Source organism: Octodon degus, unplaced genomic scaffold (assembly GCF_000260255.1).
Source record: "Octodon degus isolate 3935 unplaced genomic scaffold, OctDeg1.0 scaffold00043, whole genome shotgun sequence".
Lineage (NCBI taxonomy): Eukaryota > Metazoa > Chordata > Mammalia > Rodentia > Octodontidae > Octodon > Octodon degus.
The window spans coordinates 5054624-5069824 of record NW_004524619.1 but is presented as its reverse complement, the minus strand read 5'-3'; the positions used below and the strand labels follow the sequence as shown (position 1 = coordinate 5069824).

The window sequence follows — 15201 nt, the reverse complement described above, 5'->3', positions numbered from 1 at the left end:
AGCTCAGCCCACCAGGGGGCGGGTCTGGCTGGCATGTGGTGCTGGGGATCGAACCGCGGTCCCTGTGCTTTGCCAAGCTTGTTTCAAGTAGGTGCCTTAGACCACTGAGCCATCTCTCCAGCCCTTTTTCTTATTTTAAATGATGTTTATTTTTGGTGTTTTTTTGGTTTGTTTGGGGTTTTTTTGTTTGTTTGTTTTTGTCTTCCTTGAATCTTGCTATGTAATTCAGGCTGACCAGGAGTCACTTTGTAGTCCAGACTGGCCTCAAACTCAGGGTAATCCTGCTGCGTCAGCCTCCCCAGTGCTGAGGTTACAGGCATGTGCCACCCCACCAGCTCTTAAATAGTGCATTTATACCAAATATGATTTTTTTACGAAAAAAACTTTATTTTAGTATAAATATCACTAGATAACCTTCTAACTAGTGTTTTTATCCAAAGTAGTCTTTCCTTTCACCCTCTTTATACAATGTCCACATTGTCCTGAGAATTCTGCTATATTTGTTGCGGTTCTCTCAATACTTTAGCATTGCTTGCTTTATTTTTGTTTCTAGTTGGCAAATGAGTAGCCTTGAACAAAAGTCCCAACCCTCCACATAGCAGACAGAATCCACATTATGATGAATAGGAGCTGCATGTAATGTCCAGCATTCCATTTTGACTGGATGGTGACAAAATAAGCTATCTCAGTTAATTTTAAAAGTATTCTGAATAGATTTGGATCATTCATGGCCTGAAGCAATTTTCTTGATAATAAGATATTTAATTAAAAAGTGTTTTTTTACTTTTTGCTGTTGTTGTTGGTAGAAAACCAAGCAAAAGCAAAGGAATCTGACCTATCAGATACTCTGAGTCCAAGCAAGGAAAAAAGCAGTGACGACACTACAGGTGAGTTTTAACCTAACACCTACAAATCTGCAGATAGTATTGGCAGGTTAGGCAGTAGTTTAATGTGACTGGAGATTTCAGTGTTTGCATTTAGAGTAAAAACAGATTCCTTGAATCTTGGATATTTTATTGAAACTACTTTCAACTATTCAATAGCTGTATAAATTCTAGTTACTTTTTTTGATAATAATAGATTGTTGGTAGAACTAAGTACTGTCTTTAATTATTCTCCCCCCCTCCACTCTCAACAGACGCCCAGATGGATGAGCAAGACCTAAATGAACCTCTTGCTAAAGTATCCCTATTAAAAGGTACTGTAACATGTTTTTAGGAAATTTTAGACCAAATCATCAGATTCGTACTTTAATGTAAAGTCTGTTGTATCTATTGTGTGAAATTGTAAATTTTAGTTGAGATTAAGTTCAAGAAATGAAATTTAAAATGTATGTGTTGGTGCCAAATGCTTCAAAAATATTTAAATTCTTGAATAATTTCAATTAATCAAGACCATAAAGAGTGGGGCGAGTCTGATCTCTTTCATCAGAGTATGCTCCTCCCACTGCTCAAGCTAGAGTCCTTTTTCTTACTTTCTTTTATTAGGTGCTGGCCTGATCATTGTCAGCTCTGCAAACAAAATGGACTCTTACCATTTTCTGTTACTTTCTGATTAAAGGGTTTTTTTTTTGGGGGGGGGGGTTTGGTGTTTTTTTGTTTTCTGTTTTAAAAAAAGTCCTAAAATGCAAAGCTGTAAGCAGATTTTTAACCTTGTGTCTCTGAATGAGAACTTTATTTTTTTCTTTCTTTTGTTTTTTTCTCCATAATGGGGATCAAGCTCAGGACCTTGTGCTTGCCAGGCAGGTGCTTATGCTGCTGACTATCTCCAGCAACTGCAAACTTTGATCTTAATTAGGATAAGATGAAAATCAACTTTCTAGAATCACCCATTTGCTGTTCTTTTATGCCATTACATTAGGTGTAAAGTTCTTAATTTTCTGATTCTCTTCGTCCTCCAAAACATATTTTAGTTTCTAAAATATTCGTCAAGAAATTTGGGACTGAGAAATTTTAGTTGTGAAAAAAACAAGCAGTTCATGTAATGAACTCTTGTCTTAATTTCTAAAAAGAAAAGTGCATTTATTTCTTGATATTTATTTAGAATGAGGTGGGTAGAAGATAAATCAATATTTGTGAAAGTGCCATAGGGAATCTTATGGTAAACCTATTTGTCAGAATTTATATTGCCTGTGATCCACAAGAAAAACTTCACATTTAAGTTCAGACCAGTGAGTTAAACATAGTGGTGGAATGTAGCAATATCAGGAAGCTCTCTGTGATTGGAACAGTAGGAGCCTGTGAAAGTTTTTTTGTAGATGTGCATTTTGTTCTGGTCAGGCAACTAAGAGATGTCATGTTCCAGACTCTGAGCTTTAAGATGATAGAGTGAAGGAGGCCTTAGTTTTATCCCACTTGACTCAGCACTCAAGGCTGAGGCAGGAGGATCACAGAGTTTGAAGCCAGCCTGAACTAAATAGTGAGACCCCCCCAAAAAATAAAATAAAAATAAATAAATAAATAAATAAATAAATAGTGAGACCCAGGTTTGGGGCTGGTGAGATGGCTCAGTGGTCTAAAGCACCTACTTAGAACAAACTTAGCTAAAGCACAGGGACCGTAGTTCAATCCCCCAGCACCACATGCCAGCCTGCCCTGCCCCCTGGTGGGCTGAGCTGCCCCCCCCACATAAATTAAAAAAAAAAAATAGACCCAATTTCCAAAAAAAAAGTGTATCTCATCAGTAGATCAATCAACTGATGAAATTTAGAGTCCTTATAATCCAGTCATATCTAGAAATACTGACACGCGCTGTGCTTTTCTAATTTCCTAGGAGTTCCTCAATGTAATCAAATTGATAATAAAGATTAGCTGTAAGAAGTACAAGGTTTGTTTACATGGTCATTTGATTATTTCATAGATTTGAGTGATTGTTATGACAGGTTCAGAGGCTTTCTGGATGCAGAAATGACATAATCAGACCTATTTTGGGGAAAGCTTTATTTGATGACCTAAATTAGGTAGGGATCACAGTTAAAACAACATTAGGAGATGTAGGTAATTATTGAGAATCTTAAGTAGAGTTGTTGCTTGGAAATGTAAATAAAAGAATAAAATCCCACTTAAAGCCCTGTTTTTCTTGTCTTGCATCTCTCCCATGGTAATCTAGAATCTATAAGCATGAAAAACTAAATATGGGGGTGAAATAAAAGTTACATATAACTCTAACTTTTTTGAAAAAGATTGATTGATTGATTGATTGATTTGGTATAGGGTCTTGCTATACAGCTCAGACTCATAGTGATTCTCCTGTCTCAGCCCCCCCAGTGCTGGGATTACAAGTGTGCACCACCATGTCTGATTTCAGTGGCCAGCCTGGCATGGGGCTAACATGGCATGCAGTACCAGGGATTGAACTTGGGTCCTTGAGCTTGCCAGACAGGCACGTAGACCACTTAGCTATCTCCCTGGCCCTATAAATCCAACTTGTGATACTGAAAAGGTGGTGCTATAATTAATAGAAATATTTATTTCTGGAAGAAGAGATGTTTTGTTAGGGATAGTGGTAGCTTTAGTTTGTCATGTACTGAGCAGAAATGGTAACCCTAGGTTCTGGTTTGCCCAGGACCATTTATCCCTGTTGTGCTAGCATAATTATTAAGTGTTCGTTCCCTTTCACATTCAAAGACATTCCAGTTTTAAATGATCACCCTAGGAACTAGAGATGAAGTTTTTAAGTACAGATCAAAAACTCAGATGAAAAGGCTTTTGATGTATTTTTGAGATATTTATTGATCTGACAGATAGAAAGATAAAGCAATTGAGAAGGCTGCAGTCTTTGGATGAAAAAGGTATATTGATTATGTAATAAATATCTTAATGAATGTAGTAGGCTCTTCAAAGAGCGTAACTGACTTCCTGGCCAGGTACAGGATAGCGTGGAATAGTGATCAGTATGGGATTCCTAAAGGAGGTAGTTAAAAATAAATAAGACTGTGCCAAGAAGGGAAAAGGAGCCATGCATTTCTTTAAAATACTACAAACACAAATAGGATAATGTTTAGAGTAGAAATAATATTTATCCAGAGTCAAGTGTACAAGAGCACAGAAGTATCTGGAAGCCCAGGAACTGTGGGGCAGATTGATGAAAGATAAGACATTGTTGCATAGAAAGCAGTATACACAAATAACCACTAGGAAGAGAGTATACAATGTATTAATTATTGAAACTGTCCTACCAATTTGATTTGAAACTGTCTCATTGCTATTTGTTTCTCAATAAAATTATGAAAAAAGGGGCCGGGGAGATGGCTCAATGGAATAAGCGCTTCCCTGGCAAGCGCAAGGGCCTGAGTTCAATCCCCGGTTCCGCAAAAAAAAAAATTATGAAAAAAAAATTTAAAATAAAAAAGTAATATTTTTTAAAATTTATTTATTTTTGACAACTCATACAGAATTTTACTTAACAAAGTAATATGAATTTCACAGTATTTGTTGTAATATATGGTATTGTCTTACAACCAGCTATTCATATTACCAGATATATACACATAGAATTGGAAGAAGAAAAAACTGGAGCATTGTATAAGAAATTAAGAAAAGAAAAATTACAAACAATTGAAAAAAAGGAGATGAAGCTAATTAGAGCATTGACTGCTTCTTTCCATTTCCATTTTTTTTCTTTTAATTTTTATTTATTTCTTTATTTTGTCCTGTCAGAGGTGAATATTCTATTGGCATCTAAATACTATAAGTGTTTGAATTCAACTAAACATCTAGTACTGTCTAGCAGTCTATAATATTAGTGGGTTATCCTCAGAAGTTATTGACTTGAGCCTTTTACAACTCATCGTATTAATATGGCTTTACTTTATATACCTCATTTTTATACTTTTCTACTGGATGGTTAAGACCAAGATATAGCAAGACCTATATACCCAGAGTTGTAACTTTTGTGTCTGATAAGGTCAGCCAAGCACTCTCAGGATTTATCCTGCAGCCCTGTACCACCTTTTGTACATCCTTTTGTCAGTGTCTGACATGAGGATGAGTCACGGCCATTGCTTGACCAATTTGCTCTCTGTGAAAGCATGAGAAAATGTTTTTTTCTCTCCATGTGACTCTCCCCAGGCTCACTTTAGATCCTCGAGCACATTTCTCTGTGGCTCCATAATCTTCTTGATCAGAAAATTTGGAACACGACTGAGTTACATGTTGTTACAGTACAGGTTCTCCTATGTCCCGAGAATAGTAATAGTTTTGTCAAGCCACTTGAAAGTGAAATGTAGCTGTCATGAAGCTTCTCTCCTAAATACTCCTAAACATAAGTGTATTGCCTACATATTGAAAAATACAGAAATGGGACCTTTGCAGATGTCATAGCTGATGGGACAGCATCTCTGCCACTTAAAAATATCTCTGCCTGCATTCACTACCCTGACCAAAAAGCTTCTCAAGTAGAAGTGATTGGTTGGCTAGAGTATATGTGAGCCTAGAATCAAAACTTTTAACGGGGAAAATAGGATACAATCTATGAATGTGGAAATGCATGTATGTAATATCCTTGACCTACTATATTGTAAAAAATTGTTTTGAGGGCTGGTGAGATGGCTCAGTGGTCTAAAGCACCTACTTGGAACAAGCTTGGCAAAGCACAGGGACCGCGGTTCGATCCCCCAGCACCACATGCCAGCCAGCCCCGCCCCCTGGTGGGCTGAGCTGGCCACACACGCACGCACGCACGCACACACACACACACACACACAAATAAATGTTAAAAATAAATGAATATTGGGGCTGGTGAGATGGCTCAGTGGTCTAACGCACCTACTTAGAACAAGCTTAGCAAAGCACAGGGACCGCGGTTCAATCCCCCAGCACCACATGCCAGCCAGCCCCACCCCTTGGGGGGCTGAGCTGGCCACATACACACACACACACACACACACAAAAATAAATAAATAATTTTTTTTAAAAATGTAAAAAAAATAAATGAATAAATAAATTTTAAAAAATTGTTTTGAAAAATTTGATGAATAACATACCTATCTCATTGAATTGTAATTATGTATATATATACTTTATAGTGCTATTACCATGAATTACACTCACATACATATATTGTTGTGTTTGTATTTGTGTTCTTTCTGCAGGGTAATATGACTAAAAATGCTTACTATAATGTGCTTCTAAGTTTTATTTAACTCATTTAAGCTGTTTTTAACTTTGCATGTTAAAACTTGAAAATTGTCAGTCTTTAATTGTAGAGATTATAGTGTGATACTAACTCTTGCTTTTAAAATGAACGTGTTTTTGTCAGATGACTCACAGGGTGTACAGTCAGAAATTGAGGCAAAACAAGAAATTCAGCATCTTCGCAAGGAATTGATTGAAGCCCAGGAGCTAGCTAGAACAAGTAAACAAAAATGCTTTGAACTCCAAGGTGAGATCCAAGATTATTTTGATTTGTTAGGGGATATGTAGGGGAAACATGATATAATTAGCCCCAAACTTGGAATCACAAGACATGGTATCTTGTTCCATATCCAGCCTTTATGTATTACATATGTGATCTTGGGACATGGATTTAACCTCTCTAAACTTACTTTTCAGATCAGTAAAATGAGGAGTGATACAGTTGCCTTACTTCCTTTATATAGATCAGTAAGGTCTTTACCAATGAAAAATTAATTAAGTATAGGTTGAATATTGCCTTATCTGAAATGCTCCATACCAGAATATTTTGGATTTTAGAATATGTGCATAGATTTTGCCAGTTGAACATCCATTATCCAGAATGCTCCACAAAAGTGTGAAACTATTTAGCATTATATCAGTGCTCACTGAGCATGGTAGCGCAAACCTGTAATCCCAGCACTGGAGAGGCCGAGGCAGGCAGACCACCATGAGATTGAAGACAGGGCTACAAAGTGAGTTCAAGGCCAGCCCGAACTGCAGCATGAAACTGTCTCAAAAAGAAAATGAAAAAGTTGGATTTCAGAGCATTTCAGATTTCAGATGTTCAGGTATGATTTTTTGAAGTTTTAACTACATCCAGTGTTAACCATTCAGTACAAGATAAGTAAAATTTATATTCCCTGTGATTTTTTTTTAAATTCATCAATGAATTAGAGAAACTAGACAAGATTAAGTTACAGTATCTTCTTTGTTAGTAACATAATTATTTATAGGGTCATAATCCAGTAGAGTATGCTGTTCCATGACCCTTCCATATCATTCACAGTAGTTACCTTTTGCAGTTAATTGCTTGGCAGGTCTTAAAATGAGAAAGTGAATGCTCTATGGAGTCATTCTTATGTTCTCTAAGATGGCTTTCCTGACAAGCAGAAAATTTATCCCAGGAGAAAACATTGGAACTTCTTATTACTACTTCCTTCCTTTACTGCATCGTGAAGAAATGGTATCTTAAAAAATTGAAGAATGGAAATATAACTCAGATGTTATGCACAAGACCCTGGGTTCAATTCCCAGCACTACAAAACAGTTTTTTTTTTTTTTAAGAATTGACAGTGCACAAGGGCCTGAGTTCAATCCCCGGTTCCAGAAAGGAAGGAAGAAAGGATTGACATTCCTCCAGGCATGGTGGTGCGCCCCTGTAATCCCAGCACTCAGAAGGCTAAGGCAAGATTGCCGCTAGCTTGAGCCCAGGCTGAGCTACATACTGAGTTCAAGGCCAGCCTGGACTACAGAGGCAATACCTTGTCTCAAAAAAACAACAAAAAAGACTTGACATTCCTTTAACTTACACCTTTTGAAGGGTCCAAGCTAATATATTTAATTACAGTGGGAAAATACTTAGCAGCCGGCAGTTATTTAGTTTAGTACTTACAATGCACTTGGCAATAAAGTGAGAATTTCAAGTCCTTTAAAAATATAAGCTCGGGGAGATGGCTCAGTGGAATAAGTGCTTCCCTGGCAAGCGCAAGTGTCCGAGTTCAATCCCCGGTTCTGCCAAAAAATAAATAAATAAATAAAATAAAACAAATCTTTAAAAAAAATAAAATAAAATAAAAAATAAAAATAAAAATATAAGCTCAAGACTGGGCGTGGTGGTGCAGGCCTGTAATCCCAGCACTTGGCAGGCTGAAGCAGGAAGATCTCTTGAATTTAGGGCCAGCCTGGGCCACAAAGTAAGTTGAAAGCCAGCCTGAATGAACTGCATATTGAAACCCTGGCAAAAAAAAGACAAAGTATGCTTCTCATATGAAGAATAGGATATATTATCTTAGTGAAACTATCGAAACTGTTATTCACTAAGTAGTTTTATTGCTTACTACTATTTTGTGCTCCTAAAATTTTTTTTCCTTAGAATCTTACCTAACTAATAATACTGATAATGCTCATTGCCTAACTTTTATTTTTTTCAGTAAGCTTTACAGATAATTCCTTAGACATTTTCAGCTGCTCAGTTCTGAGTGCTTTCACTAAGTTACAAAATTAGATACGCTGTGTTTTTACTTTTAGCTCTTTTGGAAGAAGAAAGAAAAGCCTACAGAAATCAAGTTGAGGAATCTGCTAAACAAATACAGGTTCTTCAAGGTATGGAGCATTCTAAAACTATTTGAGATTATTATTTGTTTTTATTCAGAAGGAATTGAAAGAGTACAGAGGTTCATCAGTTATCCTGGTATTGGTTCTTCTCTGACCTCGCATAACTAGGCTCTTGGGTCTTTTCCTTTAAAGAGCCCACAAAGATAGATTCCCTAATAATCCATTATTAGATACTTTGAGTTGAAAGAGGAGGGTGAAGATAATGGATTTGGTGAGACTGATACTGTCTGGGTTGTCTTAACTTTATTTTTAATTTTTTTTTTCTTTTAAATTTTTATGTATTTATGTGGCACAGGGGTTTGCTGTGCAGCTCAGACTGGTAGTGATCCTCCTGTCTCAGCCTCCTCAGTGCTGGGATTACAGGCATGCACCACCACGCTGGGACTCAGTGGCTGGCTCACCTGGATTCTGGGGCTAGCATGGTGTGCAGTAACAGGGATCGAACCTGGATCCTTGTGCTTGCCAGGCAAATGCTTAGACTGCTGAGCTATCTCCCCAGCCCACTTTTTTTTTTTTTTTTTTTTGAGGCACAATATGCCTTTCTAGTGCCGGTTGGCCTTAAACTCACTATGTGGCGCAGGCTGGCCAAGAACTCACTGTAGTCCTCTTGCCTCAGCCTCTTGAGTGCTGGGATTACAGGCATGTGTTGCTATCTATGCTCAGCTAAAAGGAAAACTTTTAGACAGGAAATCTATTTAAGCTACTCTGTGCCTCCATACTTCTGGCATGTAATTCTCAAAGCATACTTGCATTACACTAAAAAGTATATGCCACATGGAGTAGAATATGATTTTTACATGTTTTCATTGATAATAATTACTTTTCATGCTCACTGTTTTGCTCTCTGGTCATCACAGGGTCATTACAGAAATTACCAGAAAGTCTCTTGCCTGCCAGGTGTTTACTTCAAGGTGAAACTTGTTACTGTGGAGCCCTGTGTCCTCTGAGATATTCCATGATCTTTGTTTCCTATGCCATTATAAAATTCCTAAAGTGAAATTAGTATCAAAGAAGAACCAATTTTTGGTTTGTTTTTATGTTGGCTTAGTTTGATTTTTTTGAGAAAGGATCTCATTATGAAGTTTAGGTTAGCCTCAAACACACTTTGTAACTCAGGCTGGTCTTAAACTCACCTTGCTTCTCCTGTGTCAGCATCCCCGGTTCTAGAACTAGTCAGACTAAACCATTGTTATTTTAAAATTTTAGCTTGAAGCCAGGCTTCACTGTAATGTCAACACTCAAAAGGCTGAGACAGGACTGTCATGAGTTCAAGGCAAGAACCTATCTCAAAATATAAACACACACACAATATTTTAATTTTTTAACTCAATTTTATTAGGGTCCTTTTTGAACTTATAAACTGGGTTGTATGTATTTTTAAGTTGCAAATTCTTTATTTTTTTTTAAATTTTTATTTATTTATTTGAGAGAGAGAGAGAGAGAGAGAGAGAGAGAGAGAGAGAGAGAGAGAGAGAGAGAGAGAGAGAGAGAGAGAGGCCAGCTCAGCCCACCAGGGGGCAGGGCTGGCTGGCATGTGGTGCTGGGGGATTGAACCGCGGTCCCTGATGCTTTTGCTAAGCTTGTTCTAAGTAGGTGCTTTAGACCACTGAGCCATCTCTCCAGCCCTGCAAATTCTTTAAACTCTTATGATACCTCAATTCTGTTATCTCCTAGTGTATATAATCCTCGTTCACATCTACATTTCCATCCTATGTGGTGTATTGGAAATTTTCCCTAAAGGCTCTCTGTCTTGGTGCTGTTTTGTCTTAAGTGTCTTTCCTAGACATCACTGAGTGCCCTCTAGTGTCAAAATGTGAATTTCAAGATTTTATCAATAGCTGGGTGTGGTAGTGCCCACCTGTAATGGCAGCACTGTGGAGGTTTATCATCTTGAGTTCAAGGCCAGTCTAAACTACGTAGTGAAACACTGTCTCCAAAAAAAAAAAAAAAAAAGGACAAAGAGGGCCAAGATGTACCTTAGTGGCACAAGCACCTGCATGGCAAGCACAAGGTCCTGAGTTTAATTCCCAATACAGAAAACAAAACAAACAAACAAAAATTTTTATATCTGGCCATTGTACTTTTTCAGATTTTAAATCTCTTTTCTTTGCCCTTCCTATAAACTTGAAATGTCTAGACATCTTCTTAAAGTTTGTTTATGTAGCAACCTCCTCCTGTACCTAATTATTTTATTCTCTTTAGACTTTCATGCCCAGAATTTTCTGGTGTTATGGTAACCAAGACTAATATGCTATTTCTAAGCCAAATATGACTATACAGATTGCTTCCAGTTTGTATCATAGGTGTAAAGGACCGTATCTTTTAAAAATATACCTCTTCAAGGGCTAGCAAGATAGCTCAGCAGACCAAGCACCATGTTCAATCCCCAATCTTGTATGCTGTACCAGCCCTGTCCCCAGGACACAGTGAGCCAACGACCAGGTCCAGGCATGGTGGCACCTGCCTGTAATCCCAGCGCTGGGGAGGCTGCAAACAGGAGGACCATTAAACTCTGAGCTGCGTAGTGAGACCCTGTACCAAATACATAAATGAAAAAAATAATAATAACTGTCAAAAATATACCTCTTCAGGAGCCAGGTGTAATGGTGCAGGCCTATAATCCCAGCACTTGGAAGGCTGAGGCAGGAGGATGGTTGCGAATTGGAGACCAGCCTGGGGTATAAAGTGAGCTCAAGGCCAGCCTGAACTTCATAGTGAGAGCCTGTCTCAAAAAAAAAAAGGAAAGGGCAGCAATTCTGACAACTAGCCTATGTGTTACCAATAATTCTTTAATGGGCTGCTATTCTTCATTCTAATGGAGTAACAAAGTGATAAATACACTTTTATAGCCCAGCTGCAGCGGTTACATATTGATATTGAGACCCTCCGAGAAGAGAAGGACAATGAAATCACAAGCTCTAGAGATGAATTGCTTAGTGCCCGAGATGAAATTTTGCTCCTTCATCAAGCGGCAGCCAAGGCTGCCTCCGAGCGGGACACTGACATAGCTTCTTTGCAAGAGGAGCTTAAGAAGGTGAGAGCTGAGCTTGACCGATGGAGGAAAGCAGCATCTGAATATGAGAGAGAAATCACAGGTCTGCAGAACAGTTTTCAACTGCGATGTCAACAGTGTGAGGACCAGCAGAGAGAGGAAGCAATGAGATTGCATGGTAAGTGTCTTTTACATAAAGCTCTTAACTGTTGACACCAAAAACTTCATAACTAGTAAAAAATAATCAGATTTTTTTTCATTGATGTTAATCAGTTGTATTAAAAACTGCTTCTAAAACTGGTGGTGGGGCTGGGTGTGATGGCTCATGCCTGTAATCCCAGCATTTGGGAGGCTCAGGCAGGAGTATCACTGAAAGTTTGAGGCCAGCCTAGGCTACACAGTGAGTTCATGGCCAGCCTGAACTACAAAGTGAGACTCTGTTTCAAAAAGAATAAATAAGTAAACAACAGCAACAGCAAAAAAGTGGGAAGTAGAAATATACCTAGTCTGAATTAATTTTTAAAAAATTATTACAGGGGCTGGTGAGATGGCTCAGTGGTCTAAGGCACCTACTTAGAACAAGCTTGGCTAAAGCACAGGGACCGCAGTTCAGTCCCCCAGCACCACATGCCAGCCAGCCCCGCCCCCTGGTGGGCTGAGCTGGCCTCGCGCACACACACACATAAATAAATAAAATTTAAAAAAAAAAAAAAAAAGATTTTAAAAAAATTAAAAAAAAATTATTATAGTAGAAGACACATTGCCATTTTTTGCCCTCTCATCAAGCTCCGATTGTTCTTGCCGCTCTCTGGAGCACTTCTGGAAGTTTCCTTTTGTGTCTTTACTTCTGGTGTTGTGGCTGCTCTTTCCTGAATTTATTTAAAATCTTTACCTTTTATAATCATTTTGACTTTGTAAAAGAGCAGTAAGTGCATTGTGCCAGTGGATGAGATGGCTGAGGACACACTGTAATGGTTTCACCAAGCTGCCTCGCTGTTCGATGGCACTCCACTGCATTCTTAATCATGCCTCATACAGACGTGAATGGGAAGAAGGGCTGAGGCTTAAGCTCAGTGGCAGAGCACCTGCCTGCCAGATGTGAGGTCCTGAGTTCAATTCCAGGTACAGAAAAAAAAAGTGGAAAGAACAATGAGACAAATGTTGTGTGTGTGTTTTTTTTTTTTAATTTATTTATTTGTGTGTGTGTGGCCAGCTCAGCCCACCAGGGGGCGGGGCTGGCTGGCATGTGGTGCTGGGGGATCGAACCGTGGTCCCTGTGCTTTGCTTAGCTTAGCTTGTTCTAAGTCGGTGCTTAAGACCACTGAGCCATCTCACCAGCCCGAGACAAATGTTTTTGAAGTGTATGGGGGGGCGGGTATTTTGAGGAGGTTTAATAACAATGTGTCTTTTACTATAATAAATGTTTTTAATTTAAGTACATTGTCAGAAGTATTTTTGACTAGCCCTTATCACTCAACTCTACAAGCTGTCCAATCAATAACATTTCTTTTGTTTTTACAATTTTATGCTATGACTTAATACTATTAAAAGTTACTTGTTTCAAAAAAATGAAGTAAAAAAAATATTATTTATGTTCATTTTCATACAAAGTAGTGGGAATCATTAGCTATGTAAAAAATTACACATCTTCAAGGGCAAAATAATATAATATGTTCTTTGAGATATTTCCCTTCGTCTTTTGAGCATGGAATTATGTTCCTATATTGACAGACGTGTTTTGGAATTATTTTAGGTGAACTAGAAAAGTTGAGAAAGGAATGGAATGTATTGGAAACCGAGTGCCATTCTCTGAAAAGGGAAAATGTTTTGCTATCATCAGAACTGCAACGGCAAGAAAAAGAACTGCACAAGTATGCAAAAACCCTCTAACCTCCAAATATTTATATTAAATTTAGTTTTGATACTTCAATGCCTTTCTATTAAGAACAATGATTAGATGAGTAATGAAGAATTTGAATACTGAAATGTATACATTCAGCTCAGAATTTCAAACATGGTTATAAAAAAGAATAATATATAAGATCAAAAGTTCTCCAAAACCAATTAAATATCCTAGTGTCTGATACCTTACAAGCAAACCGATAAATTAGATTTATTCCAACAAATTTAGAGTGCTATTTCCTCATCATTTGTCTTCCTCTCCTTTCATCCCACATACTAGTGTTTGAATCCAGGGCCTTTACATTGAGAGATATGCTAAGCTTGTCTGCTACCCCCCCCCCCTGCACACTTTTTTTTTTGCCACAGGCTCTAAGGCACTGAATTGGCCCAAGTTGGACCTGAATATTTTTCTTTTTAATTTTGTTAACATTTATTTATTTATTTGGTACAGGGTCTCGCTTCACAGCTCAGACTCATGGTGATCCTCAGCCTCTGCAGTGCTAGGATTACAGGCATGCACCACCATGCCTGGTTTTCAGTGGCTGGCTCAGCAAGGGGCCAGCATAGCATGTGGTACAGGGGATTGAACTTGGGTCATTGCACTTGCCAGGCAGGTGCTTAGACACCAAGCTATTTCCTTGCCCCCGGTTCTGAATTTGCGATCTTCCTGCCTCACTCTCTTAGAGTGCTAGAATTAGTCATGTGCCCCATGTGCTAGGCTGAAACTCATGGTGATCCTCCTGCTTTAGCCTCCAAATTCTGGGATTATAGGCAGGCATATACAATACCCAGCTCTTTTTTAAAAACCAGCTTCTTCTCTAAAATGTGGTCTATCCCTCCATTGTTGGAGATTCAGCCTAGACCCTCTCACATTTTAGGCAAGCATGCTGCCACTGAGCTTTTTGAATCTTGATTTTGAGACAGATCTCACCACATTGACTAGATTGGCCTTGAAATTGTTAAGATTCTCCTGCCTCAGCCTCTCTACTAGCATATTTTATAAAACAATGTATTCTAATTCAGAGTTATGAAACTAGTATTTATTTCTTTTGTGGAGGGTAAGGTGGGGTACTGGAGAGAGTCCCCTGAGCTCTCTAGCCATTTTTCAATTTGAGACAGGGCCTTGGTGAGTCACTAAATTGCCCAGACTGGGCTCAAATTTTTGATCTTCCTGCCTGAGTCTCCCAGGGTGCTAGGATTAGAAGAGTATACCACCATGCCTGTCATCCATGTTTCTTGTTGAAGCCCTTCTTTTTTTTGCAGTTTTTTTTTTTTTTTTTTTTTTTGGGGGGGGGAGGTTGAGACAGCCTCAAAAAAGTAGCTCATTAAGCTGCCCTTGAACTCACTGTATAGCTCAAACAGGCTTCCAACTAGGCATGTGCCACCATGTCCAGCACTGGAGCCACTCTTAATTACAGACACTCCTTGATAAATGAGTTGTATCTAGTATGTGCATTACAACATTCATAACAAAGAAATGTTCAAAGGAAACTCCAACTTGTTGACTTTGCTTTTATTTGCGTAATTCTTACATGTAGTACTTGCTGTATAACAATATAAAAGTACAGTACTATTGTATACAGTCAATGAAAATTATAATTATGTATAAATAGTGTGTACAAAAAAAGACATTGAGGGCTGGTGAGATGGCTCAGTGGTCTAAAGCACCTACTTAGAACAAGCTAAGCAAAGCACGGGGGACCGTGGTTCAATCCCCCAGGACCACATGCCAGCCAGCCCCGCCCCCTGGTGGGCTGAGCTGGCCACACATAAATAAATAAATAAATAAATAAATAA

The 15201-nt window shown here is 38.4% G+C and overlaps 1 protein-coding gene across 14 annotated transcripts in view; it reads left to right on the top strand.

Moving 5' to 3' along the window:
• Window positions 1-15201, top strand: part of Slmap (sarcolemma associated protein) — a 170750-nt gene that overhangs the window by 137582 nt on the left and 17967 nt on the right. For 11 of the 14 annotated variants that reach the window (XM_004631616.2, XM_004631614.2, XM_023715697.1 and 8 more), the window contains 6 exons: window positions 807-887; window positions 1139-1198; window positions 6259-6381; window positions 8424-8498; window positions 11360-11680; window positions 13256-13373. In XM_004631616.2, coding sequence (XP_004631673.1) covers window positions 807-887; window positions 1139-1198; window positions 6259-6381; window positions 8424-8498; window positions 11360-11680; window positions 13256-13373 — 778 coding nt within the window. The remainder of the gene's footprint in view (window positions 1-806; window positions 888-1138; window positions 1199-6258; window positions 6382-8423; window positions 8499-11359; window positions 11681-13255; window positions 13374-15201) is intronic. The other 3 variants (XM_023715702.1, XM_023715698.1, XM_023715700.1) reach the window with 1 other exon arrangement.